The sequence below is a fragment of the Rhinopithecus roxellana genome, chromosome 6 (genome assembly GCF_007565055.1).
Source record: "Rhinopithecus roxellana isolate Shanxi Qingling chromosome 6, ASM756505v1, whole genome shotgun sequence".
In the NCBI taxonomy this organism is placed as follows: domain Eukaryota; kingdom Metazoa; phylum Chordata; class Mammalia; order Primates; family Cercopithecidae; genus Rhinopithecus; species Rhinopithecus roxellana.
Genome location: NC_044554.1, coordinates 96,746,876 through 96,774,732, shown reverse-complemented (window position 1 = coordinate 96,774,732; position 27,857 = coordinate 96,746,876). Strand labels below are relative to the sequence as shown.

The following is a 27,857-nucleotide window of genomic DNA, read 5'->3' as shown; positions in this document are numbered from 1 at the left end:
TGCTCTGGGCAAAGACGGGTCAGCTACCTCTTTCCCTCCCCTGCAGGAAGGTGGAGGATCTGCAGTTCCGCGTGGAGGAGGAGTCCATCACCAAGGGAGACCTGGAGGTAACAGTCAGAGGCTCCTTCCCTGGGCACTCTCTGCACCAGTCCCTGGCCCCTGCTAGGGCAGATGGTCGTGAGGTCCAGCGGCAACTCCAGGACCCTGGGGGAAGGGGCTGGTTGGGGGAAAATGGGGAATGATCAAAGGTCTAGTGTCTGAGGTGTGAGTAGCTCAGCCCCAGGAGCCCCCCCAGGGAAGCTGTGCTCCCCGTGTCAGCAGCTGGATGGGGTGGGCAGGATGAACCCAGGGCAGGGCAGATGGAGGGCTGGGCCCCAGGATAGAGTGGCTGAGGTCCCTTGTCCCTTCTTCTTAGGCAGTAGCCCTGAAGGTGCCCCTTCGTTCATCTTGGATTCCAGGTAAAATTTTGGCTGAAAGTAGTTTGCTGAGTCACAGAATTTGTAGGTAGGAAAACTGAGGCTCAGAGACCAATGGAGCTGGGCATGGTGGCTCACACCTATAATCCCAGCACTTCAGGAGGCCAAGGTAGAGGATCACTTGAGCCCAGGAGTTCAAGACCAGCCTGGGCAACGTAGCAAGACCACATCTCTACAAAAAATTTAAAAAGTTAGCCGAGCTTGGTCATGTGCACCTGTGGTCCCAGCTACTTGGGGAGGCTGAGGCTAGAGGATCGCTTGAGTCTGGGAGATGGAGGCTCCAGTGAGCTATGATTGCACCTGTGCTTTTTTTGTTTTTTTGTTTTTTGTTTTGTTTTGTTTTGCTTTTTGTGTGTGTGTGTGAGACTGTCAAAAAAAAAAAAAAAAAAAAAAAAAAGGATGTTGGGGCACAACCAGGCGTCAGAGCCTCAGCCCAGCTCGGCATGTTCTGATTAAGTTTCCCTCTTAGCCAAGGGGCAGGCCATGTGGTTGCTCCTGGCTGACTTTTCCATTGGCAGATGCTCTCCTGCAGGGGTTGGATGGGGTTCCGGGAAAAGCACCTCTGTTTGCCAGGAACAGAGACCCCCTGTGCCAGCTGCAGTCACCATGGGGGCTTACTGAAGGGCTGTAGGAAAGGTCACAGCAGGGCAGGCCGTTTAGGGGACTGGAGCCAGAAGCAGCATCAGGAGCTAAGCCCATCCATGTGCCCCTTGCTCGGGGCCTCCCTCCCATCTGTGTCTGGGGTCAGGCTCCTGTCTGTTTCCCACTGTGTCTCCCAGCTTGCTCTTCTCCCAGCCCCGCCCACTACCTACCAGCTGTCATCGAGAGAGGCTCTGATTGGTCCCAGTGGTATCCAATGGGCTGGCTGGCTCTGGATAGGGGTCCACCCCGGATCCAATCGGCCCTGGCTGGGAGAGGCAGAAGGCGGGACAGACAGTGACAGACAGCTAATTCAGTCCAAAGGGTTGCAGAATCCTCACTCGACTTTTTATTGTACCAAACTGAATTGTGATCATATTCATGGCAACCAGAAGGCAAAATGACCAAAGTCCCACTCATCCCTTCATCATCCTCACCCTTTTATTTTTGGACACAGGATCTCACTGTGTTGCCCAGGCTGGAGTACAGTGGCACGATCTGGGCTCACTGAAGCCTCCACTTCCTGGGCTCAAGTGAGGCTTTGCCTCAGCCTCTCAAGTAGCTGGGACTACAGGCGTGTGCCCCCACACCCGGCTATTTTTTGTTTGTTTGTTTTTTGTAGAGGCGGGGTCTCACTATGTTGCCCAAGTGGGTCTCAAACTCCTAGGTTCAAGCAATTCTCCTGCCTCGGCCTCCCAAAGGGCTGGGATTACATGCATGAGCCATCACATCTGGCCCCCACCCATCTTAAAAGTCAGAAATAAAAACCAGAGCCCCTCCTTGACCTCCTGGTCCGCTCCAGCTTTATCACCCCACCTCTCTGCCTACCTTTATTGCAGAACTCTTCAGGAGTTTATCAGGCTCATGGTCTTCCCTCCTGTCCACACTCCCCCAGCTGCACAATGAGACGCCCCCATTCCAACTCCCCTGCCTCTTCTGCTGGCTTCTCCTCCTTCCTGTTCTCTGAACACTGGCCCATCCAAGAGCTCAGTCCCAGGCCCTTCACCCCTTGTCCACACTCGCCCTGAGAGCTTCCAGACTGTGGCCTCTATGCCCTGGATGAGTCCCTATGAGTCCCACAGTCTTCCCCAAGCTCCCTCTACCATGCCCACTTGACATCTCCACCCAATTGAGGAAGAAGTAAGCACCTGTATCAATTTCCTGGGGCTGCAGTAACGCACGGCCGCAAATGTGTGGCTTAAAACAATACAAACATATGCCCTCGAAGTTCTGAAAGCCAGAAGTCTAAAATCAAGGCTGGGCGCGGTGGCTCATGCCTGTAATCTCAATACTTTGGGAGGCCAAAGCGGGCGGACCACTTGAGGTCAGGAGTTCTAGACCAGCCTGGCCAATGTGGTGAAACACTGTCTCTACTAAAAATACAAAATTAGTTGGGCATGGTGGTGGGTGCCTGTAATCCCAGCTACTCTGGAGACTGAGGCAGGGGAATCACTTGAACTCGGGAGGCGGAGGTTACGGTGAGCCAAGATTGCACCACTGCACTTCAGCCTGGACAGCAGAGTGAGACTCCTTCTCAAAAAAAGAAAAAAAAAATAAGTCTGAAATCAGTGTTGGAGAATCTATTCCAATCTAGCTTCCAGTAGGATTGCCAGCAGCTCTTGGTGTTCTTTGGCCTGTATAACTGCATCAGGCCAGTCCCTGCCTCCTGTCACTTTGCCACCTTCCCTTTGTGGCATTTCACTTCACCATCTTATGGAGACAGCAGTCACTGGATTTAGGGCCCACTCTAATCCAATCCTAATCCAATATGACCTCATTTTAACTAACTACATGTGCAAGACCCTATTCCAAACAAGGTCACATTCATTCTTTATTTTGTTTGATTTTTATAGAGATGGGATCTCGCTATATTGCCCAGGCTGGTCTCAAACTTCTGAGCTCAAGCAATCCTCCCACCCTAGCCTCTCAAAATTCTGGGATTATAGGTGTGAACCACCATGCCTGGCTAAGGTCACATCCTGAGGTTCTGAGTGGGCATGAAATTTAAGAGGACACTATTCAACCCAGGACTGCAGCCCAAATGGAACATGTCCTAACCACATCTATCCAGGCCTCCCCTAACACCACCCCCCTTACAGTTCCCATCTCAGGAATTGGCCCCCAAATCCACACAGTTGGCTGGGCACGGTGGCTCACACCTGTAATCCCAGTGCTTTGGGAGCCTGATACAGGAAGACTGCTTGAGCCCAGGAGTTTTAGATCAGCCTGGGCAATATAGCAAGCCCCTGTTTCTACAAAAAATATAAAAAAATAAGGCAGGCATGGTGGCACATGCTTGTATCCAAGCACTTTGGGAAGCCAGGGCGGGAGAATTGATTAAGCCCAGGAGTTTGAGACCAGCCTGGTCAACATAGGGAAACCTTGTCTCTACCAACAATGGAAAAATTATCCAGGTATGGTAATGCATGCCTATGGTCCCAGCTACTTGGGAGGCTGAGGTGGGAGGATCGCTTGAGCCCGGACAGCTGAGGCTGCAGTGAGCTGTGATCACACCACTGCACTCCAGCCCGGGCAACAAAGCAAGAGCAAGAGCTTGTCTCAAAAAATAAAGGCTGGGCGTGGTGGCTCACGTCTGTAATCGCAGCACTTTGGGAGGCCGAGGCGGGCGGATCATGAGGTCAGGAGTTTGAGACCAGCCTGACCAACATAGTGAAACTCCATCTCTACTAAAAATACAAAAAATTAGCCGGGCGTGGTGGTGGGTGCCTGTAATCCCAGCTACCCAGGAGGCTTGAGATAGGAGAATTGCTTGAACCTGGGAGGCGGAGCTTGCAGTGAGCTGAGATTGCGTCATTGCACTCCAGCCTGGGCGACAGTGCAAGACTCGTCTCAAAAATAAATAAATAAAAAAAAAAAATAAAAGTTAAAAAATTTAAAAAGTAGAAAACAAAAAATTCCTTTTGACCTTGTCTCCAAAATGACGCACATCCCCACAGCTGCCTCCCTGAGCCAGGCCCCAGCACCATGCCATAGATAGCCCTCTCCTTAGTCTTCTGTTCCTCCAAAGTCCATTCTCCACACTGAATCTAATCTTTTTTTTTAATATCTGTTTCATTTTTAATGTTGGAAATTTTTAAGCCTATACAAAAATAGAGAAGACAGTATAATGACCTTTCATTTACCCATCACTCAGCTTCAACAGTTACCAACTCACCGCCAGTCTTATTTCAGGCATGCCCTGACCCAGGGCCCCCTCCCACATCCCACACGTCATATGGCCAAATGTTTTAAAAATGTAAATCAGGCCGGGCGCGGTGGCTCAAGCCTGTAATCCCAGCACTTTGGGAGGCCGAGACGGGCGGATCACAAGGTCAGGAGATCAAGACCATCCTGGCGAACACGGTGAAACCCCGTCTCTACTAAAAATACAAAAAACTAGCCGGGCGAGGTGGCGGGCGCCTGTAGTCCCAGCTACTTGGGAGGCTGAGGCAGGAGAATGGCGTGAACCCAGGAGGCGGAGCTTGCAGTGAGCGGAGATCGCGCCACTGCACTCCAGCCTGGGCGACAGAGCAAGACTCCGCCTCAAAAAAAAAAAAAAAAAAAAAAAAAAAAATGTAAATCAGACCGGGTGCGGTGGCTCACACCTGCAATCCCAATACTTGGGAGGTAGAGGTGGGAGGGTTACTTGAGGCCAGGATTTAGAGACCAGTCTGGGCAGCATAGTGAGACCCCATCTCCACAAAAATTAAAGTATTCTGACTGGGTGCGGTGGCTCACGCCTATCATCCCAGCACTTTGGGAGGCCAAGGCAGGTGGATCACTTGAGGTCAGGAGATTCAGACCAGCCTGGCCAACATGGTGAAACCCTGTCTCTACTAAAAATATAAGAATTAGCTGGGCGTGGTGGTGGGCACCAGTAATCCCAGCTACTCAGGAAGCTGAGACAGGAGAATCACTTGAGCCCAGGAGGCGGAGGTTGCAGTGAACCAAGATCATGCCACTGCACTCCAGCCTGGGCAACAGAGTGAGACTCTGTCTCAAAAACAAGTAGAAACAAAGAAACAAAATAAATAAAATAAAAAATTCACCAGGCATGGTAGCACATGCCTGTAGTCCCAGCTACTTGGGAGGCTGAGGCAGGAGGATCCTTTGAGTCCAGGAGGTTGAGGCTACAGTGAGCTATGATGGCGCCACTGCACTCCAGCCTGGGTGACAGAGCAAGACCCCATCTCTAAAAATAAATAAATAAAAAGTTAAAAAATATGGCTGGGTGTGGTGGCTCACGCCTGTAATCCCAGCACTTTGGGAAGCCAACGTGGGCAGATCATTCGAGGTCAGGAACTCCAAACCAGCCTGGCTAACATGGCGAAACCCCATCTCTACTAAAAATACAAAAATTAGCTGGGCTTGGTGGCACTCACCTGTAATTCCAGCTACTCGGGAGGCTGAGGCAGGAGAATCGCTTGAACCCAGGAGGCTGAGGTTGCTGAGGCAGGCTTCTACCACTGCACTCCAGCCTGGGTGACAGAGCGAGACTCTGCCTCAAAAAAAAAAAGAAAAACTAATTTAAAAATAACAATGTAAATCAGATCCTGCCCCTTTCCTGCTGACACACCTAGCACTGCGACATTAGATATCATCTGGGCTCTGTAGAGTGGGCCAGAGAAGCAGAGAAGACCCCCAGGGCCCAAACCCCTCCACCCCCCCACCCCGCCACCTTGTCCCAGCCCTGTCTCACACCCCTGCCCCTAAGTTATCATACACCAGGCTTTTCTGTTTCTGGAACACCAGAAGTTGTGTCTTGCCTCTGAGCTTTTGTACACGCTAGTTCCCCTGCCTGAAACACTTGTGCCTCTTCCTCTGGCGCCTGCCTTGTACAAGGAGTCCTTCTTGTCCTTCAGGACTCACTATAAATTACATGTTTCCTCTATTTCACCTTCATTCCAGTTACTCTCTCCCCAGTGCTCTGTTCATAGTGCACATCACAATCTGCAATGATCTTCACTATTCTTTTATGGTTTGCATCCCCCTCCACCCCCAGAATATAAACCCTTTGAGGGGCCAGGCGTGGTGACTCACATCTGTAATCCCAGCACTTTGGGAGGCTGAGGCGGGCAGATCACCTGAGGTCAGGGGTTCGAGATCAGCCAACATGGTGAAACCCCATCTCTACTCAAAAATACAAAAATTAGCTGGGCATGATGGTAGGCACCTGCAATCCCAGCTACTTGGGAGGCTGAGGCTGGAGAATCACTTGAACCTGGTAGGTGGAGGTTGCAGTGAGCCACGATTGCACCACTGCATTCCAGCCTGGGTGAAAGAGGGAAACTCTGTCTCAACAAAAAAAAAAAAAAACAAAGAAAGTGAGAGGAGGAGTCCTTTGGAGTGGGACCAAATGAAGTTGCCCTTGAAACTGGGAAGCTAGAGGCTTTTTCTTGCCTGTGCGGGCTACTGGTTCAGTGTGTAGGATCATGCACCATCTATGAGGGTTCCAGGCAGGGCTGTTGTGCCCACCGACAGGGATGGGGTGGCTGGGATGGAGCTTGTGATTTTCTGGAAGAGACAGGCTGACTTCTTCTTGGCACTGGAACGTGCTGCCAGGAGGGAGGCGGGAGAGGCGCGGGAGGGAGGGAGAGGAGAGAAAGAGAGAGGGAGGGAGACAGAGAGGGGAGAGAGGAAGGGAGAGTGAGGGGGGAAAAGAGAAGGGGAGGGGGAGAAAACGAGGGAAGGAGAGAGACAGGGAGGGGAATGGAAAGAGAGAGGGTGGGAGAGAGGGATAAAGAAAGAAGGAGGGAGAGAGACGGGGATGGGGTGGGGAGAAAGAAGAGAAAGTGGGAAGGAGAGGGGAGAGAGAGAAACGGAAGGAGAGAGGAGAGGAGAGAGAGAACCTTTTTTTTGTTGTTCCTTAAGGAAAATTCAAGAAATAAAATAGGCCAAAGGACATAATCATCTCAATGTCTCTTAATGAATTGCAGGAGTATTTCTAATCAGGTGATGTCCATTTACACCTTCACCAATGAACAAGCTTCCGGGGTTTTATTACAGGTTTCACACCTGGATGCTGTTTCGCTAAGCCCCACCCCTTCAGAACTGCCCTGTAGCTGCTTTAACCCCTTCTCTCCTGGAGTATAAAGAGGACCCTCTGGCTTCTCCCTAAGATAAACTTGGGTTTCCAAACCACTCCAAATGTCCTCACCCTCCCCAGCTTCCCTTCCAAGATCTGTTATGTGAAATGCAAAAGCCAGTCTTGACACCCTGAGAATGCTGGCCTTTGTCAGCAGATGAAGCGGATATTGTCGAGCTGGAACAAAAGTGCCCTTGTGATTTATGGAGACCAGGCGTCCTCTGTGGGGTCTGGGGGGGGGGGTGGGCACCAATGGGGCCCGGTGGTGGGAGGCACAGCCCAGCCTCCACCAAGGAGGCTGGGGCCAAGAGAATCGCGAGGGGTCGGGTACATTTTGGAAACATCTTTCGTGTTATGGGTTCTTGTACTTTTAGCACAGTCCTGGGGGGATGTCGAGCGGGAATCCCAGGGTCCTTTATTTATTTCTCATCCTGGGGGTCTCCTGTGTGCAGGATGCTTTGCCTACAACCAGTGACAGCCTGCAGGGGAACAGGAACAGGATGGGCCCCTCTCAAGGAGCGGGTCCTTGAAGAGGACCTTCAAGGTCAAGGGCTGGTAGTTGGGGGTGGAGGGGTGACAGAAAAGAAGCGAGGTGCCCATTGCTACCCCAAGTAGGGGCCGGCGAGGGAGGATGGCTGCAGCCCACCCCCCGCCCTGCACTGACCCAGCCGGGACACAGCAAGGGGTGGGCATCAGGCCCCACGCCCCTCGCCTCCCCAGACTCTCTCTTTCCCTGAGCAATTCTGGCTCATGAATCTACTCTCCTCACCTTGTTCACGGAAGATGACGCCTCCTCTCTCTCTCTCTCTCTCTTTCTTTCTCTCTCTCTCCGGCTTCTTCTTCCCTGTGCCCCCCTCCCTGCGTCCCCGCCCCCCACGCCCTACCGTGTCCACCCTGGGTGGACCAGACCCAGACGCAGCTGGAGCACGCGCGCATTGGGGAGCTGGAACAGAGCCTGCTACTGGAGAAGGCGCAGGCCGAGCGGCTGCTCCGAGAATTAGCGGACAACAGGGTAACCGCACCACCGCGCCACCGCACCCGCCTGGCCCGCCAGCCACCTTGCCCTTTGATGCCCTCTCTGGCTTCTCTGTTTCATTATTGACTCTCTTTCTTTAGCTGCTATCATCTTTTTTTTTTTTTTTTTTTTTTTTGCATCCCCTTGGAGGAGGGAAGTCAAGATTTAGAAATGTGCTTATGTGGCCGGGCGCGGTGGTTCACGCCTGTAATCCCAGCACTTTGGGAGGCCAAGGAGGGTGGATCACCTGAGGTCAGGAATTCGAGACCAGACTGGCCAACATGGTGAAACCCCATCTCTACTAAAAATACAAAAATTAGCTGGGCGTGGTGGCTCATGCCCATGATCCCAGCTACTTGGGAGGCTGAGGCAGGAGAATCGCTTGAACCCAGGAGGTGGAGGTTGCAGTGAGCTGAGATCGTGCCACTGCACTCCAGCCTGGGTGACAGAGCAAGACTCCGCCTCAAAAACAAAGCAAAACAAAAAGAAATGTGCATATGTTCCCCGGTTCAGTGTTGCTTATTGGGGTGGAATTGGGGGGGCGGGGGTGGTCTTTGTTTTTTGGGACTTGGCTCCCTAGCTCATGGCCCTAGCAGCTGAGAACATCCTGTGAGACCCCCCAATCCCCCCGCCCTGATGCATTGCCACGACAAAGTGTTGGGACCCTTGGGAATGTCCCACCCCTACGGAGGCAGACCCAGAAACCACTGATCCATGCCTCCTGTCTCCCCAGCTGAGGAGGCTGGGGAGAGGAAAGAGGTCAGGAACTACAAATCTCTTCCCGGATTCTCTCGCCCAGAGAGCCTGAAACATGGGGGCAGGAGGGGCTGGGCTGAAGGACCTGGGGCTGAGGAAGTGGTGGGACTTTTGGGGGAGCGGAGGTGTCCCCAGGGAATGGGGCTGTGATGGGTTCCGGAGCCATGGAACAGCTCTGCATGTGGGTGAGGCTTCCAGAGTCCTAGGGCGTGGTTCTGAGTCCCTGCTCCAGGCCCCGCAGTCCCCTCCAGGCTTACCATGCACGCCTGAGACCCGGCACTCTGCAGGCATTCACAGCCGGCCGGCCCCCGAGCAGTCCCCCTGAGAGGAAGTTAAAACAGGCAGCAAGTGATTACTGGAAAAGCACCCCGTAAACAGTATGTAGCGTGGAAGGAGCAGTGGTCAGTTTCTGCACGTTGGCCTCAGTGCACAAGTGGTTGTTTGCATGTGTGCAGGTGTCCGGAGACACACAGTGTCCATTTGCACACACTGGCCATTGCTCAGTGACCATGTGCTTGTACAGTACACACTCATGTGCATGAAGACTGAACGCACAAACTGACCCAGTCACCGTGGATGGGCAGGAGCCCTCCAAATGCATCTTGAACTGGGGTTCAATCTGATGAAAACACACAAACGGCTGGGCGTGGTGGCTCACCTGTAATCCCAGAGCTTTGGGAGGCCAAAGTGGGTGAATCACCTGAGGTCATCTGAGGTCAGGAGTTCAAGACCAGCCTGACCAACATGGTGACACCCCGTTTCTATTAAAAATACAAAAATTAACTGGGCGGGGTGGTGCACACCTGTAGTCCCAGCTACTTGAGAGGCTGAAACAGGAGAATCATTTGAACCAGGGAGGTGGAGGTTTTAGTGAGCCGAGATCGCGCCACTGCACTCCAGCCTGGGCAAGAGAGTGAGACTCCATCTCAAAAAAAACAAAAACCGAAAAACAAAACAAAAATAGGTTTATTGAACTAAAGGATACCTTAGGAAATAAAATGTTTAAAGCTTGTAATAGATTTAAAGCTTGAAAATATCTCATTTTCTTATCTATGACCATCAACATGATCAAGGTGGTTTTTTGGAGAATGGAGCCTCTAAGAGTTTTTTGCTGAAAGATGGGTCTGGGAGCACCTTGTTCTGCTTTAAGCATTAAACTGGACCCTTCTTGGCCACTGCCTCCAGCCAGCCCCCTGGCTGGGGACCTTCTTAGGGCAGGATAATGCAAAATTCACTTTGGCCTCTGCTCTTAACGTTAACAACAATAAAAAAAATTCTTAATAAAAATACAAAGCACTAACTCAGTTGGGCATGGTGGCTCATGCCCATAGAGTCCCAGCTGCTCTTGAGGCTAAGGCAGGAAGATTGCTTGAGCCCAGGAATTTGAGGGTGCAGTGAGCTATTATTGTGTGGCTGCACTCCAGCTTGGGCAACATAGCTAGACCCCTGTCTCTTTAAAAAAAAAAAAAAAAAAGGCCGGGCACGGTGGCTCAAGCCTGTAATCCCAGCACTTTGGGAGGCCGAGACAGGCGGATCACGAGGTCAGGAGATCGAGACCATCCTGGCTAACACGGTGAAACCCCGTCTCTACTTAAAAAAAAAAACTAGCCGGGCATGGTGGCGGGCGCCTGTAGTCCCAGCTACTCGGGAGGCTGAGGCAGGAGAATGGCGTAAACCCAGGAGGCGGAGCTTGCAGTGAGCTGAGATGCAGCCACTGTACTCCAGCCTGGGCGACAGAGCAAGACTCCGTCTCAAAAAAAAAAAAAAAAAAAAGGTTGGGCGCTGTGGCTCACACCTATTATCCCAACACTTTGGGAGCCCAAGGCAGGTGGATCACTTGAGGCTAGTTTGAGACCAGCGTAGGCAAAAGGGTGACACGCCGTCTATACCAAAAAATACAATAATTCCCCAGGCGCATGGTGGTGAGTGCCTGTAGTCCCAGCTACTCGGGAGGCTGAGGCAGGAGAATCACTTGAACCTGGAAAGTGGAGGTTACAGTGAGCTGAGATCACACCACTGCATTCCAGCCTGTGTGACAGAGCAAGACTCAAAAAAAAAAAAAAAAAAAAAAACTGTACCCTCAAGTAGGTGGTTTCTTTTAACCACCAATTTGTGCAAGCCACCTAGGTAGAGGAGTGGCGACAGTTGGCTCTGAATCTTTGGGGTACAGCCAGGGGAATCTTTCTGGATGCTGTGATGGGCAGGGCCTCTATGTCCAGCCCAGACTCAGGAGGGAGTGGGCGCCTTTCCCTTCCCATGACCACCTGCTGGGGCTGGTGTCCTCTAGTGGAGGCCCCCCGACCCCCACCATTGTGCCCTCCTCGCCTTCCAGCCAGCCAACCCGCTGATCCCTGCCTCCTTCTCTCCCCGCAGCTGACCACAGTGGCCGAGAAGTCCCGGGTGCTGCAGCTGGAGGAGGAGCTCACCCTGCGCCGCGGTGAGATCGAGGAGCTCCAGCAGTGCCTGTTGCACTCGGGCCCCCCGCCTCCGGACCACCCCGACGCGGCGGAGACCCTGCGGCTGCGGGAGCGCCTGCTCTCGGCCAGCAAGGAGCACCAGAGGGAGAGTGGGGTGCTGCGGGATAAATACGAGAAGGCCCTGAAGGCCTACCAGGTGGAGGTGGACAAGCTCCGCGCGGCCAATGAGAAGTATGCACAGGAGGTGGCAGGCCTGAAGGACAAGGTTCAGCAGGCCACCAGCGAGAACATGGGGCTCATGGACAACTGGAAATCCAAACTGGACTCGCTGGCCTCGGACCACCAGAAGTCCCTGGAGGACCTCAAAGCCACCCTGAACTCGGGCCCAGGCGCCCAGCAGAAGGAGATCGGGGAGCTGAAGGCGGTGATGGAAGGCATCAAGATGGAGCACCAGCTGGAGCTGGGTAACTTGCAGGCCAAGCATGACCTGGAGACCGCCGTGCACGTGAAGGAGAAGGAGGCCCTGCGGGAGAAGCTGCAGGAGGCCCAGGAGGAGCTGGCCGGGCTGCAGCGGCACTGGCGGGCCCAGCTGGAGGTGGAAGCCAGCCAGCACCGGCTGGAGCTGCAGGAGGCCCAGGACCAGCGCCGGGATGCCGAGCTGCGCGTGCACGAGCTGGAAAAGCTGGACGTGGAGTACCGGGGCCAGGCGCAGGCCATTGAGTTCCTCAAGGAGCAGATCTCGCTGGCCGAGAAGAAGATGCTGGACTATGAGCGGCTGCAGCGGGCAGAAGCCCAGAGCAAACAGGAGGCCGAGAGATTGCGGGAGAAGCTCCTGGTGGCTGAGAACAGACTCCAGGCTGTGGAGGCCCTGTGCTCCTCCCAGCACACCCACGTAGGCACCTGCCTGTCCTGCTGGGGCGGGAGGATCGGGCTGGGGAGGGCTTGGGCGTTTGCTGACTTCTGTTATATAGCCCAGGAAGCCATTTCCCTTGTCCCTGAGAGCATGCCTGGGGCAGTCAAGGAAGGGGTCACCTGGCCAAGGAGCTCCTTGGCCCTCTGTTAGAGGGGCAGCATGCCCCGGTGACCAGGGAGAACTGAAGCTGGTCTGAGCTGACCTGGCTGCGTCCCCCCCACAGAGCAGGCCTGGAGAGATGGGACCTCGGTGCAGAGAACGGGCTTTGATTTACCCACACATGTCTTAGGGTGCAGGACTCCTGGGACCCGGGACCTCAGACCCTGTGCCCTGGGGCTGGCACAGACCTGAAGGGAAACTCTGCCCATCCCCCCATCTCCAACTCAGAAGCTCACCTGGGGAAGCAGTGGCAGCCCCCTTTCTGCCAGTCCTAACGAGACTTTAGCAACGGTGCCAACAAGTACTTCCCCAGAATGTGGGAGTTCCCAGAGTGGGGTCTGGAAGGCTAGAGGGGGTGGCCCTAAAGAGGTCGCTGTCACCAATGTCAATTTTGCTCCAAATCTAGAAATTCCTTAAGCATCTACCCCTTCTTCCTTCAGCTGAGCCCATCCTCCCAGCCCCTCTGAGGAGGTCAGCACCCAGGTGGGCTGTGCCCACTCCACCAGGGCCAGGAAGGGCCTTTTGAGTGGCTCTGGGTACCACGTCTTATGCAGGCCCTGTGTGACTCCATTTCACCTTAACACCCTTAGATTGATACTGGCTGCATTTCACAGGTGAGCAAACCAAGACTTTCCCAGATCCCCAGCCTCTCACTCTCAGTGGCAGAGATCTCCAACCCCACTGCCTGTGGGGCTGACAGAGGGTACCCAAGACGACAGGAATTAATTCGTAGGAGGGATGGCTAGCAGCAGACTCTTGCCTGCATGCAAATTGTACTCAGGGATTGTTGAGTTTCCAGTTCCCTCACGTACATTATTTTTATTTTTGAGATAGAGTTTCACTCTTGTTGCCCAGGCTGGAGTGCAACGGTGTGATCTCGGCTCACTGCAACCTCCGCCTCCCAGGTTCAAGCAATTCTCCTGTCTCAGCCTCCCAAGTAGCTGCGATTACAGGTGTGCACCACCACGCCCAGATAATTTTTATATTTTTAGTAGAGGCAGGGTTTCGCCATGTAGTCCAGGTTGATCTCAAACTCCTGACTTCAGGTGATCCACCCTCCTCAGCCTCCCAAAGTGCTAGGATTACAGGCGTAAGCCACCATCCCTGGCTTTTTCTGGTTTTGTTTTTGAGATAGGGTCTTGCTCTGTCTCCCAGGCTGCAGTGCAGTGGCATGATCATGGCTCACTGCAGTCTCAACCTCCCAGGTTTGAGTGAGCCTCCCACTTCAGCCTTCCAAGTCACTGGGACCACAGGTGTGCCCCACCATACCCGGCTAATTTTTATAGTTTTTGTAGAGATGGGGTTTCACCATGTTGCCCAGGCTGGTCTCGAACTCCTGGGCTCAAGCCATCTGCCCCCTTTGCCTCCCAAAGTGCTGGGATTACAGGGAGGAGGTTCCGCACCTGGCCACCTTCATGTATAGTCAAACCAGAATTTAGGGCCGGGTGTGGTGGCTCACACCTATAATCCCAGCATTTCAAGAGGATGAGGCAGGAGGATTGCTTCAGGCCAGGAGACCAGCCTGGAAAACATAGTTATACCTCATCTCTACAAAAATAAAAAATTAGCCAAGTACAGTGGTAGTGTACCTGTAGTCCCCAGCTACACTGGAGGCTGAGGCAAGTGGATTACTTGAGCCTAGGGGTTTGAGGCTGCAGTGAGCTATGATTGTACCACTGCACTCCAGCTGGGCACGGTGGCTCAAGCCTGTAATCCCAGCACTTTGGGAGGCCAAGACGGGGGAATCATGAGGTCAGGAGATCGAGACCATCCTGGCTAACACAGTGAAACCCCGTCTCTACTAAAAAATACAAAAAAACTAGCCGGGCGAGGTGGCGGGTGCCTGTAGTCTCAGCTACTCGGGAGGCTGAGGCAGGAGAATGGCATAAACCCGGGAGGCGGAGCTTGCAGTGAGCTGAGATCCGGCCACTGCACTCCAGCCTGGGTGACAAAGCGAGATTCCGTCTCCAAAAAAAAGAAAAGAAACAAACAAAAAAACCCAGAATGTAGCATGTGGGCAGTAAGTTCTCAGGACTTCTGATTCCAGGGTGCTTTTTGTCTAAAAGGAAATCTTTCTGCATCATGCCTTGAGGTCCATTTGCAACAGCCTTCCTGCCCCTTCTCCCAGGGGGGGATTTTTTTTTTTTTTTTTTTTTTTTTTTTTTAAGCAATTGCTCTCCCAGGATCCTGGGCTGAAAGGAAAGGAAGAAACCCAAAAGGAAAGGAAGAAACCCAAATTAGCTTATGTGCACATGGCCTGATGAGCTGCTCAGGGCAGGCAGAAACAGCCTGCAACTCAGGAACTGAATTCCCTGAGCAGAGAGCTTTGAGGCTGCTGTGATTCCACAGAGCATGGGGGGACAGAGACCTGAGGACGCCTCCCCCTGTCACTGCCCTTCACTCACAGGTGCCCTTAGGCCAAGGAGTAGTAGTGACCTCAGAAAGCCCATCTATTGGCCAGGTGCGGTGGCTCACACCTGTAATCCCAGCTACTCGGGAGGCTGAGGCACCAGGATGGCTTGAACCCAGGAGGTGGAGGTTGCAGTGAGCCGAGATCGTGCCACTGCACTCCGGCCTGGGCAACAGAGGGAGACTCCGTCTGGAAAAAAGGAAAGCCCATCTGTTGATTTTCTATACACACTGGGCTTCAGTCTAAATGCATATGTCCCCACGTTCAGAGGTTTAGGTCTAAGGACAACTGGATTTTTGGTCTCATGTAGTAAATATGGGAATTTAAAAAATTATTTTAGTGGCCGGGCACGGTGGCTCACGCCTGTGATCCCAGCACTTTGGGAGCCCGAGGCGGGCAGATCACGAGGTCAGGAGTTTGAGACCAACATGGCCAACATAGTGAAACCCCGTCTCTACTAAAAATACAAAAATTAGCCGGGCGAGGTGGCGGGTGCCTGTAGTCTCAGCTACTCAGGAGGCTGAGGCAGGAGAATCACTTCAGAATCCAGGAGGCAGAAGTTGCAGTGAGCCGAGATCACACCACTGCACTACAGCCTGGGCGACAGAGTGAGACTCCTTCTCGAAAAATAATAATAAAATTTTTAAAAAACACAAAAATTAGCTGGGCGTGGTGGCGGGCGCCTGTAATCCCAGCTACTCGGGAGGCTGAGGCAGGAGAATTGCTTGAACCCGGGAAGCGAAGGTTGCAGTGAGCCGAGATTGAGCCACTGCACTCTAGCCTGGACATCAGGGTGAGACTCCATCTCAAAAAAAAAAAAAAAAAAAAAAAAAAATTAGTGTGTGCCTCATTACTGCATCATATATAAATTATGATCCAAGGGGCTTAGTTCATTACAACTAATTGAGACTCAAATAGGACTTGGGATGTATGAACAGAAGTATGAGGGGCAGGATGATGGAGGTGACTGCCTACTCAGCTCTGTGCTGCCCTGATCTGCAGTGCCAGACTCTGGCTGGCTCAGAGGACAGCCAGCCTGGGCAGGAGACTGGAAACTCCTGCCAAGAGTGGCAGGGAGCCTATTGGTTGTGTTTCGACTTTTGTCATAGTGATGTGTGCCAGGCTGATTTTTTTTTTAATCGGTCTTTTCTTCTTTGGCCTCTGAGTTTATTATTAAAAAGAAATGTTAGAGAGAAAGAAGCTAGCATTTAATGAAGTCCCTCCAGGAGGCGGCCCCAAGCACACTGTGCACACACTAACCCAAAGCAGCCAATGTTTGTTTGATGGATGAGAAACTGAGTCCAGAAGTCTTGTCTCTTGGAGACAGAGAAACGAATTCCCAGGACAAATTTCTGTAGGCGTCGCAGGGCAGGAGCCATCTGTTTAATATAATAAACATTTTCAACAAAGCAAGGGTAGGAGGTATTCATGTATAAGCTGCACGAGCAGCCGTCAGCGGAGCTGAGTGCAGAATGGGGGTCCTCTGTTGTCAGGGAGGTCAGACTGAGGACGTCTGCACTCTCTGCAACTGCAGCAAGTCCCTGAGTCCGTCACTGAGGTCCCTCTTTGTAGGGGTAGGGCGTGCAAACTGCAGGTGTGCTTGCTGTACTGGCTGGGGCTGGGGCCAAGGGGCAGAGGCAAGCATCCCCCTTACAGGGGCTCTTTTTGCAGATGATTGAGTCGAATGACATTTCAGAGGAGACGATCAGGACGAAGGAAACTGTGGAGGGTGAGTGGCCGCTGGGCCGGGCGGGACTCTGGGCTCTGGGAAGAGGCTGGCTGGCTCTGCCTTCCTGCTGGGTCACATTTTGGTTTGCATCATCTGCCATTTGGTAAGAGTCAACTCCTGTGTGCAGTGAGCTATGTACTCCTGCAAGGGAGGAGGCCAGTTTACAGACGGATAGGCATTGCATCAGCCTCCCAAGTTGCTGTCTTTTTTGTTTTTGTTTTTTTTAAACATTTAATGGAATATTAACCTTAATGAATCATCAAATCTTATTATTTGTTTGATTTATACTTTATTTTTATTTATTTAGTTAGTTTATACTTTATTTTTATCTATTTATTTATTTATTTTAGATGGAGTTTCACTCTGTCGCCAGGCTGGAGTGCAGTGGTGCAATCTCAGCTCACTGCAACCTCCAACTACCTGGTTCAAGAGATTCTCCTGTCTCAGTCTCCCGAGTAGCTGGGATTACAGGCATGCACCACCATGCCCGGCTTATTTTTGTATTTTTAGTAGAGACAGGGTTTCACCATGTTGACCAGGGTGGTCTCGATCTCCTGACCTCATGATCCGCCCGCCTTGGCCTCCCAAAGTGCTGGGATTACAGGCATGAGCCACCATGCCCAGCCGGTTTAAACTTTAAAAACAGGTCTAAACTTCAAATGGTTCAAAGGGCATATGGCAAAGTATTCTCTGTTCTCTATTCTTCCCTCCCTGAAGGTGCAGTGTTAGCTTCTTTATATCCCCTTTCCAAAAATATTTTATGCAGGTACAAGCAACCAAGTAACACAAATGGTACCATACCTTCCATTCTTTCAGCTCCTTGATTTATTCCACTTAACAATGTATCTTGGAGACGGTTCCTTATCAGTAGTACATTCTTTTACAGGGTACAGAATATTCCATTGTGTGGAGGTACCATTGTGTATTTAGCTGGTTTCCGGTAACCATCACAGATTGTTTCCAGTCTTGGTCAATTACAAAGATGGTAGATTGTTTCCAGCCTTGGTCAATTACAAACACCACTGTAGTAAATTACTTTGACTTCCATTGGGCTCAACCAATTTTAACTCCCACCAGCTGTGGTTGAAAGCCTGTTTCCCCTCAAACTCCATCAACAAAATGTTTGATCAGACTTTGTGATCTTTGCCAATCTGAAACGTAAAAGGTGCTATCTGATGTAACTTCAACTCACCTTTCTTTTACATGGATGAACTTAAGAGGTATTTCTATTTGCATTTTTTTTTTAAGATGGAGTCTCACTCTGTTACCCAGGCTGGAGTGCAGCGATGCGATCTCTGCTCACCACAACCTCCACCTCCCAGGTTCAAGTGATTCTCCTGCCTCAGCCTCCCAAGTAGCTGGGACTACAGGCGCTTGCCACCATGCCCTGCTAATTTTTTTTTTTTTTTTTTTTTTTTTTTTTTTAGTAGAGACAGAATTTCACTATGTTGGCCAGGCTGGTCTCATACTCTTGACCTCATGATCTGCCTGCCTCGGCCTCCCAAAGTGCTGGGATTACAGGCATGAGCCACCACACCTGGCTTCTATTTGCATTTCTATTTGTGTCTTTTGACCATTTTTTCTGATTGGGTTATTGATCTTTTTGCTGATTTTTAGAAGCTCTTTATGTATGGCATTGCAAACACTCCCCCCCCCCGCTTTGTTGTTTGCTTTTTGACTTTTTTGTTATGGTGGTGTTGGCTGTGCAGATATTTTAAAAATCAGGCCAGGTACGGTGGCTCACACTTGTAATCCCAGCACTTTGGGAGGCTGAGGTAGGAGAATTGCTTGAACCCAGGAGTTCAAGACCAGTCTGGGCAACATTGAGACTCTGTCTCTACAAAAAATACCCCCCAAAAATATTAGCCAGGTATGGTGGCATGCAGCTATAGTCCCAGGTACTTGCGAAGGTGAGGCGGGAGGATCACTTGAGCCCAGGAAGTGGAGGCTGCAGTGAGCTATGATCATGCTGAGCGACAGAGTGAGACCCTGTCACAAAAAAAAAAAAAAAAAAAAAAAATCAATTCTTTTTTAGTTTTAAAAATGTATCCAGTGCTTTATTCTGGTACTTTTTTGTCCTATTTTCTATGCTGAAATCTCTGATCCATCTATAATTCATCCTTATATAAGGTGTGAAATAAGGATGCATTTTTATTTTTTCCCAAAGAAATACCCACTTATCCCAACGCTGTTTTCGAAAATGGTCATTTTCTCCCCCCAACCCTCATTGATTGTAATTACTAACCTTATTGTCTTTAAATTCACTTATATAATTGACTCTATTTCTGGACTTCTGTTCTATTCCAATGACTTGTTATTCTCTTTATGTGCCAATTCTATAATGTTTTAATTAGTCAAGCTTTGTCTATGTGGTAATTTCTGGCATGGCTTGTTCTTCTCTGCTTTATCAAAATTCTCTTGGCTATTGTTTAAAAATTAAGCTGAAATTAACATAAAATAGACATGTGCAGGTTTGTTATAAAATTAACAAATGAAAAAAATTGGCCAGGCGCAGTGGCTCAAGCCTGTAATCCCAGCACTTTGGGAGGCCGAGACGGGCGGATCACGAGGTCAGGAGATCGAGGCCATCCTGGCTAACACGGTGAAACCCCATCTCTACTGAAAAATACAAAAAACTAGCCGGGCGAGGTGGCGGGCGCCTGTAGTCCCAGCTACTCGGGAGGCTGAGGCAGGAGAATGGCGTAAATCCGGGAGGCGGAGCTTGCAGTGAGCTGACATCTGGCCACTGCACTCCAGCCTGGGCGACAGAGCGAGACTCCGTCTCAAAAAAAAAAAAATTAACACAGCATACAATCAGCCATTTTAAAGCAAACACTTCAATGGCATTTAGCACAGTCAACAATGTACTACACCCAGCACTTCTATCTGGTTTCCAAACCATTCTCATGGCCTGGATGCAGTGGCTCACACCTGTAATCCCAGCACTTTGGGAGGCCCGGGCAGGAGAATTGCTTGAAGTCAGGAGTTAAAGACCAGCCTGGACAACATTGAGAAACCCCATCTCTACAAAAGAAAAGAAAAAGAAATAAAGAAAAAACAAACATTCTCATCACCCCAAAAGGAGAACCCACACCCATTAGCAGTGCTTCGCCATCCTTCTCTCTCCCTAGCCCATCACAACCACTAATTTACTTTCTATCTCTGTGGATTTATCTGTTTGGAACATTTCATATCAGGAGTTTGAGACCAGCCCGGTCAACATCGTGAAACCCCGTCTCTACTAAAAATACAAAAATTATCTGGACATGGTGGTGCGCACCTGTAGTCCCAGCTACGCAGGAGGCTGAGGCAGAGAGAATCACTTGAACCTGGGAGGCAGAGGTTGCAGTGAGCCGAAATCGCACCACTGCACTCCTGCCTGGGTGACAGAGTGAGACTCCATCTCAAAAAACAACAACAATGCCAGACGCGGTGACTCACACCTGTAATTCCAGCACTTTGGGAGGCCGAGGTGGGTGGATTACCTGGGGTCGGGAGTTTGAGACCAGCCTGACCAACATGGAGAAACCCCATCTCTACTAAAAATACAAAATTAGCCGGGTGTGGTGGCACATGCGTGTAATCCCAGCTACTAGGGAGGCTGAGGCAGGAGAATCGCTTGAACCTGGGAGGCGGAGGTTGCGGTGAGCCGAGATCGTGCCACTCTACTTCAGCCTCGGCAACAAGAACGAAACTCCATCTCAAAACAACAACAACAACAACAAACCAACAACAATGACAAAACAAAACAAAACGAAAAAGAACCTCATTCTTTTTTGTGACCAAATGATATTCCATTGTATGGACATACCACATTTTGTTGATCCATTCCTCAGTTGATGGGCATTTGGGTTGTTTCTACCCTTTAGCTATTGTGAACAATGCTGCTAAGAACATAGGTGTGCATGTATTTGTTAAGTGCCTGTTTTCAGTGCTTTGGGGTATATACCTAGGAGAGTAGAATGCTAGGTCATATGAGATTTCTTTTTTTTCTTGAGACGGAGTCTCACTCTGTCACCCAGGCTGGAGTGCGGTGGCGCAATCTCAGCTCACTGCAACCTCTGCCTCCCAGGTTCAAGCAATTCTCCTGCCTCAGTCTCCCGAGTAGCTGGGATTACAGGTGCGTGCCACCACTCCTGGCTAATTTTTGTATTTTTAGTAGAGATGGGTTTCGCCATATTGGCCAGACTGGTCTTGAACTCCTGGCCTCAAGCAATCCACCTGCCTCGGCCTCCCAAAGTGCTGGGATAACAGGCATGAGCCACCGCACCTGGCCTCATATGGTAATTCCATGTTTAAATTTTTGAGAAACTGCCAAATTCTTTTGGGTGTTCTTGCTCATTTTAACAAGTGACTTAGAATCGGCACATCTAGTTCCACCAAAATTTAAAATCAGGCTGGGCGCAGTAGCTCACACTGTAATCCCAGGACTTCAGGAGGCTGAGGCAGGAGGATCACTTGAGCCTAGGAGTTCAACACCAGCCCCAGCCTGGGAAACATAGTGAGACCTTGTCTCTTCAAAAAATAAACAATTAGGCCGGGCACGGTGACTCACGCCTATAATCCCAGCACTTTGGGAGGCCGAGGTGGGCGGATCACTTGAGGTCAAAAGTTCATGTCCAGCCTGGAGGACATGGTGAAACCCTGTCTTTACTAAAAATACACACACAAAAAAAGTTAGCCAGGTGTGGTGATGCATGCCTGTAATCCCAGCTACTCAGGAGGCTGAGGCAGGAGAATTTCTTGAACCTGAGTGGTGGAGGTTGCAGTGAGCCGAGACGGCGTCACTGCACTCCAGCCTGGGTGGAGAGTGAGACTCTGTCTCCAAAAAAATAAAAAATAAAAAAGTAAGGCCGGGCGCGGTGGCTCAAGCCTGTAATCCCAGCACTTTGGGAGGCCGAGACGGGCGGATCACGAGGTCAGGAGATCGAGACCATCCTGGCTAACATGGTGAAACCCCGTCTCTACTAAAAATACAAAAACTAGCCGGGCGAGGTGGCGGGCGCCTGTAGTCCCAGCTACTCGGGAGGCTGAGGCAGGAGAATGGCGTAAACCCGGGAGGCGGAGCTTGCAGTGAGCTGAGATCTGGCCACTGCACTCCAGACCGGGCGACAGAACGAGACTCCGCCTCAAAAAAAAAAAAAATAAAATAAATAAATAAATAAATAAATAAATAAAAAAATAAAAAAGTAAGAATAAAAAGCCAGATGTGGTGGCACATGCCTGTGGTCCCAGCTACTCAGGAGGCTGAGGCAGGAGGATCACTTGAACCCAGGGGGTTGAGGCTACAGTGAGCTGTGATTGCATCACTCCACTCTAGCCTGAGCAACAGAATGAGAACCTGTCTCAAAAAAAAGAAAAAAGTTAAAATCGTGTTGGTATTTTTAGTGGTATTGCATTCCCTTTATAAATTAACTTGCAGAAGGTGGAGATGTTTCCAGGTGCTTGGCATCCATTCTGTCCTTTATGGCCGTGAGGAGCACCCAGGCTTGAATACACATGACTGGTGACCTAGGACACTGTTATTGTTCTTCCTGTTTTTCACTTGAGGGGACTAAGGCTGTGACAGGTTATCTAAGACCATAGTGTCGGGTCCTCTTCTTCTTTTTTTTTTTTTTAAGGCAGAGTTTCGCTCTTGTTGTCCAGGCTGGAGTGCAATGGTGTGATCTCGGCTCACCGCAACCTCTGCCTCCCAAGTTCAAGCGATTCTCCTGCCCCAGCCTCCCAAGTAGCTGGGATTACAGGCATGTGCCACCACGCCCGGCTAATTTTGTATTTTTAGTAGAGATAAGGTTTCTCCACGTTGGTCAGGCTGGTCTTGAATCCCAACCTCAGGTGATCTCAGCCTCCCAAAGTGCTGGGATTACAGACGTGAGCCACCGTGCCTGGCCTCTTTATTTTTTTCTTTTTTTTCTTTTCGAGACCAAGTCTTGCTCTGTCCAGGCTGGAGTGCAACGGCACTATCTCGGCTCACCACAGCCTCTGCCTCCCGGATTCAAATGATTCTCCTGCCTCAGCCTCCCTAATAGCTGGTATTAAAGGCACCTGCCACCACGCCCAGCTAATTTTTGTATTTTTAGTAGAGACGCGGTTTTACCATGTTGGTCTTGAACCCCTGACCTCAGGTGATCTGCCGGCCTCAGCCTCCCAAAATGCTGGGATTACAGGCATGAGCCACCATGCCCGGCTAGTGTCAGGTCCTCTTCTCCAGGGCGGGTTACCCAGCGAGATGGCTGGAGTGAGGAAGAACTTGGACCCTGGAGGCCAAGTGTGACCCCGTCACAGAGCTTCTAGTGGGAGGGCCACAGCCCTACCCACTGCTGCTTTGGTCCAGGATCATTGATGCTTCTCTCTCCTCTCTCCCCTAGGCCTGCAGGACAAGCTGAACAAGAGGGACAAAGAGGTGACAGCCTTGACCTCCCAGATGGAGATGCTCAGGGCCCAAGTAAGTGGTAAGTCTCCCTCCCGCAGGGCAGATGCGGGGGGCTTTCACTGGGGCCGTGCCACTTCAGTTGCCAATTAAGCATGGAGTGGGTCAGTGCCTGGCTCAGGGTCCCCTCCCCGACTCTGCTTTGAGAAGAAAAGGGCTGGCCGGGCGTGGTGGCTCATGCCTGTAATCCCAGCACTTTGGGAGGCTGAGGCGGGCAGATCACCTGAGGTCAGGAGTTCAAGACCAGCCTGGCCAACATGGTGAAACCCCATCTCTACTAAAAATACAAAAATTAGTCGGGTGTGGTGGCTCACACCTGTAATCCCAGCTACTCGGGAGGCTGAGGCAGGAGAATCGCTTGAACCCGGGAGGTGGAGCTCCCAGTGAGCTGAGATGGCACCACTGCACTCCAGCCTGGACAACAGAGCGAGACTCCTCAAAAAACAAAGAAAGAAAGAAAGGAAAGAGAGAAAGAAAGAAAAGGGCTAGGGCCAGGTCACCTGCACCAGACAGACATGTACCTGGGGAGCAGTGAGTGGCCCACACACAGTCCATCCTATAATGCCTCCCCACCAGATTCTGTCCCCAGAGCCCACTCTGTGTTCTCTGCACCCTGAAATTCTATCCCAGGTTCCCTCTTGCTGATCCTGAAGACTTTCTGGTTTCTCTCTCTCTCTTTTTTGGTTTTTGTTTTTGAGACAGGGTCGCACTCTGTCACCCAGGCTGGAGTGCAGTGTGCAATCTAGGCTCACTGCAAGCTCGCCTCCCAGGTTCATGCCATTCTCCTGTCTCAGCCTCCTGAGTAGCTGGGACTACAGGCGCCCACCAACACACCCGGCTAATTTTTTTGTGTTTTTGGTAGAGACGAGATTTCACCATGTTAGCCAGGATGTTCTCGATCTCCTGACCTCGTGATCCGCCCACCTCGGCCTCCCAAAGTGCTGGGATTACAGGCGTGAGCCACCACGCCCAGCCGTGGCACTGCTTCTTGTTCACCAGAACGCCAGTGGTGGTGGGCATGAGACAGCCCCCCTTCTCGGAAATGGTTGCCACCCTCACTTCTGTCCATCCCCCAGTACAAGGCAGAATTGGTCCCAAAAAAGGTCAGTGGACCTCAGACTCCTCCAAGGTCATGGTGAAGGTGAAGCTTTTCCTCATCCAGGCAACAGCGTAAACACACGTGTGATCCCGCTCCCCACACCAGGAGCCCAAGCGGCTGCTGTGCTTGATGAGGACTGATCTGTTTATTGTACCTGTTCTCTCAGGCCCCTTGCCACCTGCCTTGTAGGGACAATTCAGACCAATGGTGCTTTTAAAATTATGCAGTGGAGGCCATGCGCAGTGCTCATGCCTATAATCCCAGCATTTTGGGAGGCCGAGGAGGGAGGATTGCTTGAGGCCAGGGGTTGAAGACCAGCCTATGAAACATGGTGAAGCCTCATTTCTACAAAACATACAAATTTTGGCCGGGCCTGGGCATGGTGGCTCACGTCTATAATCCCAACACTTTGGGAGGCCGAGGCGGGTGGATCACTTAAGTCAGGAGTTTGAGACCAGCCTGGCCAACATGGTGAAACCCCATCTCTACTAAAAATACAAAAAAAATTAGCTGAGCATGGTGGCGCATGCCTGTAATCCTAGCTACTCAGGAGGCTGAGGCAGGAGAGTCACTTGAATCTGGGAGGTAGGGGTTGCAGTAAGTAGAGATTGTGCCACTGCATGCCAGCCTGGTGGCAGAATGAGACTCCGTCAGAAAAAAAAAAAATTAACCAGGCGTGGTAGTGGGTGCCTGCTGAGGCAGGATAATTGCTGGAACCCGGGAGGCAGAGGTTGCAGTGAGCCAGGATGGTGCCATTGCACTTCCAGGCCGACAACAGCAAGATTCCATCTCAAAAAAAAAAATTTGACCGGACATCGTGGCTCACATCTGTAATCCCAGCACTTTGGGAGGCTGAGTCCAGTGGATTTTTTGAGCTCAGGGGTTCAAGACCAGCCTGGCCAACATGGCGAAACCCCATCTCTAATAAATATACAAAAATTAGCCAGGTGTGGTGGCGCATGGCTGTAGTCCCAGCTACTTGGGAGGTTGAGGCAGGAGAATTGCTTGAACCCAGGAGACGGAGGTTGTAGTGAGCCAAGATTGCACCACTGCATTCCAGCCTGGGTGACAGAGTGAGACTTTGTCTCCAAAAAACTCTGCCGGGTATGGTGGTGCACTCCTGTGGTCCTAGCTACTCCGGAGGCTGAGGCAGGAGGATGGCTTGAGCCCAGGAGTTGGAGGCTGCAATGAGCTATGATTGTGCCACTGCACTCCAGTCTGGGTGACAGAGCAAGACCCTATCTCTAAAAAAAAAACCCTCAAAACTATGCAGTGGCATATGTCACCTTCATCCCCTGGGAGAATCAGCATCCTGCCCAGGGCTTTGCCCTTGGGTGGGACAGAAGCTCATGTGTTCCCAATCCTCTTCCTCCCTTCCCTGCCGGCTGACCCCAGCACTGGAGAGCAAGTGTAAGTCGGGCGAGAAGAAGGTGGACGCCCTCCTGAAGGAGAAGCGGCGCCTGGAGGCGGAGCTGGAGACCGTGTCCCGGAAGACTCACGATGCCTCGGGCCAACTGGTTCTCATCAGCCAGGAGCTGCTGCGGAAGGAGCGGTGAGGCGACCGTGGGGCCGGCTGGGTCCTCCCTGTGTCCCTGGCCTTTGCTCCACTTCTTGACATTAGCTCATGTTATCTCGGGGCAGAGAGGGGCAGAGCTGGTGGGCCAGGTGGCTGATCACCAGCAATCACCCTGTTCTCCTCTAAACTCCGACAAAGTCTCCAAAGCCTCCACACGGTTCTCCAAGCAGAGCATGCAGAAAAGAGTAGGGCCAGGCACAGTGGCTCATGCCTGTAATCCCAGCACTTTGGGAGCCTGAGGCAGGAGGATTGAGCCCAGGAGTTCAAGACTAGCCTGGGCAACATAGTGAGACCCCATCTCTAAAAATAAATAAATAAATAAAATTAAGCTGGGTGCAGTGGCTCATGCCTGTAATCCCAGCACTTTGGGAGGCCGTGGCAGCCAGATCACCTGAGGTCAGGGGTTTAAGACCAGGCTGGCCAAAATGGTGAAACCCCGTTTCTACTAAAAATACATAAATTAGCTGGGTGTAGTGGTGTGTGCCTGTAGTCCCAGCTACTTGGGAGGCTGGGGCATGAGAATTCCTTGAACCCAAGAGGAGGAGGCTGCAGTGAGCTGAGATCGTGCCACTGCATTCCAGCCTGGGTGACAGAGCAAGACTCCATCTCAAAAAAATAAAGCTTTTGTTTTTGTTTGTTTGTTTTTTGCCAAGCCTGGTGGTATGCACCAATGGTCCTAACTACTTGGGAAGCTGAGGCAGGATGAGCTCTTGAGCCCAGGAGTTCCAGGCTGCAGTGAGCTATGTCGCACCGCTGCACTCCAGCTGGGGCCATAGAGCAAAACCCTATCTCTTAAAAAAAAGAAAGAAAGAAAAGATTAATGCCTCCCAAAATGTTTGGTCTCAGGGACCCCTTTAAACTCCTAAAAATTATTGAGGATCCCCAAAGACCTTTTGTTTTTTCTATATTTACCACATTAGAATTAAGACTGAAATATTTTAAGATACGAATCCATCTTAAAATAAGAAGCCAGGCTGGGCATGGTGGCTCACTCCTGTAATCCCAGCACTTTAGAAGGCTGAGGCAGGGGGATCACTTGAGCCAAGGAGTTTGAGACCAGCCTGGTAAAACCCCGTCTCTACCCAAAATACAAAATTTAGCTGGGCATGGTAGCACACACCTGTAATCCCAGCTACTCAGGAGGTTGAGGTGGGAGGATCACCTTAGGTGGGAAGTCAAGGCTGCAGTGAGCCAAGGTCTCGCTACTGCACTCCAGCCTGGGCGGTGGCAGTAAGACCCTGTCTCAAAAAATAAAATAATAACCCAATTGCATGTAACATAAGTAGCATGCTTTTGATAAAAAGTAACTATTTTCTGGCCAGGGCGGGGTGGCTCATGCCTGTAATCCCAGCACTTTGGGAGGTCGAGGTGCGCAGATCACCTGAAGTCAGGAATTCAAGACCAGCCTGCCCAACATGGCAAAACCCCGTCTCTACTAAAAATACAAAACATTAGCCAGGCATGGTGGCGTGTGCCTGTAATCCCAGCTACTCAGGAGGCTGAGTCAGGAGAATCGCTTGAACCCGGGAGGCGGAGCTTGCAGTGAGCCGAGATTGTGCCATTGCATTCCACCCTGGGTGACAGAGTGAGACTCTGTCTCAAAAAAAAAAAAAAAAAGTAACTATTTTCCAAAACAAAAAATATTTGCTGGGAAGAGTGGCATTATTTTAAATTTTTGCAAAATCCTTAAATATTGGGCTTAAAAGGAGAAACTAGATTCTTGCATCTTTTTCCATGTTCCATCTTTGCAATTTGCTCTTTTGGTTGAACTATGTTCTAAAAATCTGACCTTACATAGATACGTAGTTAGAAAAGAAAGGAGTATTTGAATATCCTTTTCAGATCATGGTTAGTATGTCTACTAGCCCCAGGAGAAACCTATCGTACTCTGAAGAGAAGTAATGAAAATAGCTTTATTATTATTATGAAAATAGTTTTGAGCCATAGATCCCTTGAAAAGGTCTTAAGGGATCCACTGGTATTTCCCCAGACCACACTTTAGCATCCAATGAGCTAGATTCAGTCTATGGACATGGTTTGTGTGGTCCCTATGAGCCTTTAAGAAATTAGACTAACATTTAAAAATCAGAAGATGGGGCTGGGCGCCATGCTTCACTCCTGTAATCCTAGGACTCTGGGAGGCCAAGGCGGGC

At 50.9% G+C, this 27,857-nt stretch overlaps 1 protein-coding gene across 3 annotated transcripts in view; it reads left to right on the top strand.

Annotated features, from left to right (window-relative positions):
• The window catches only part of CLIP2 (CAP-Gly domain containing linker protein 2), a 109,409-nt gene that overhangs the window by 69,010 nt on the left and 12,542 nt on the right, over positions 1-27,857 (top strand). Inside the window, exons 8-13 of one of the 3 annotated variants that reach the window (XR_004058073.1) lie at positions 47-107; positions 8,108-8,212; positions 11,345-12,280; positions 16,542-16,599; positions 22,968-23,044; positions 25,524-25,680. Coding sequence is in view for 2 of the 3 variants with exons in the window: in XM_030933075.1 (XP_030788935.1) it covers positions 47-107; positions 8,108-8,212; positions 11,345-12,280; positions 16,542-16,599; positions 22,968-23,051; positions 25,524-25,680 (1,401 nt within the window). In the remaining variant the exon portion in view is untranslated. Of the gene's footprint in view, positions 1-46; positions 108-8,107; positions 8,213-11,344; positions 12,281-16,541; positions 16,600-22,967; positions 23,052-25,523; positions 25,681-27,857 lie in introns of all 3 variants that reach the window. The other 2 variants (XM_030933075.1, XM_030933076.1) reach the window with 2 other exon arrangements.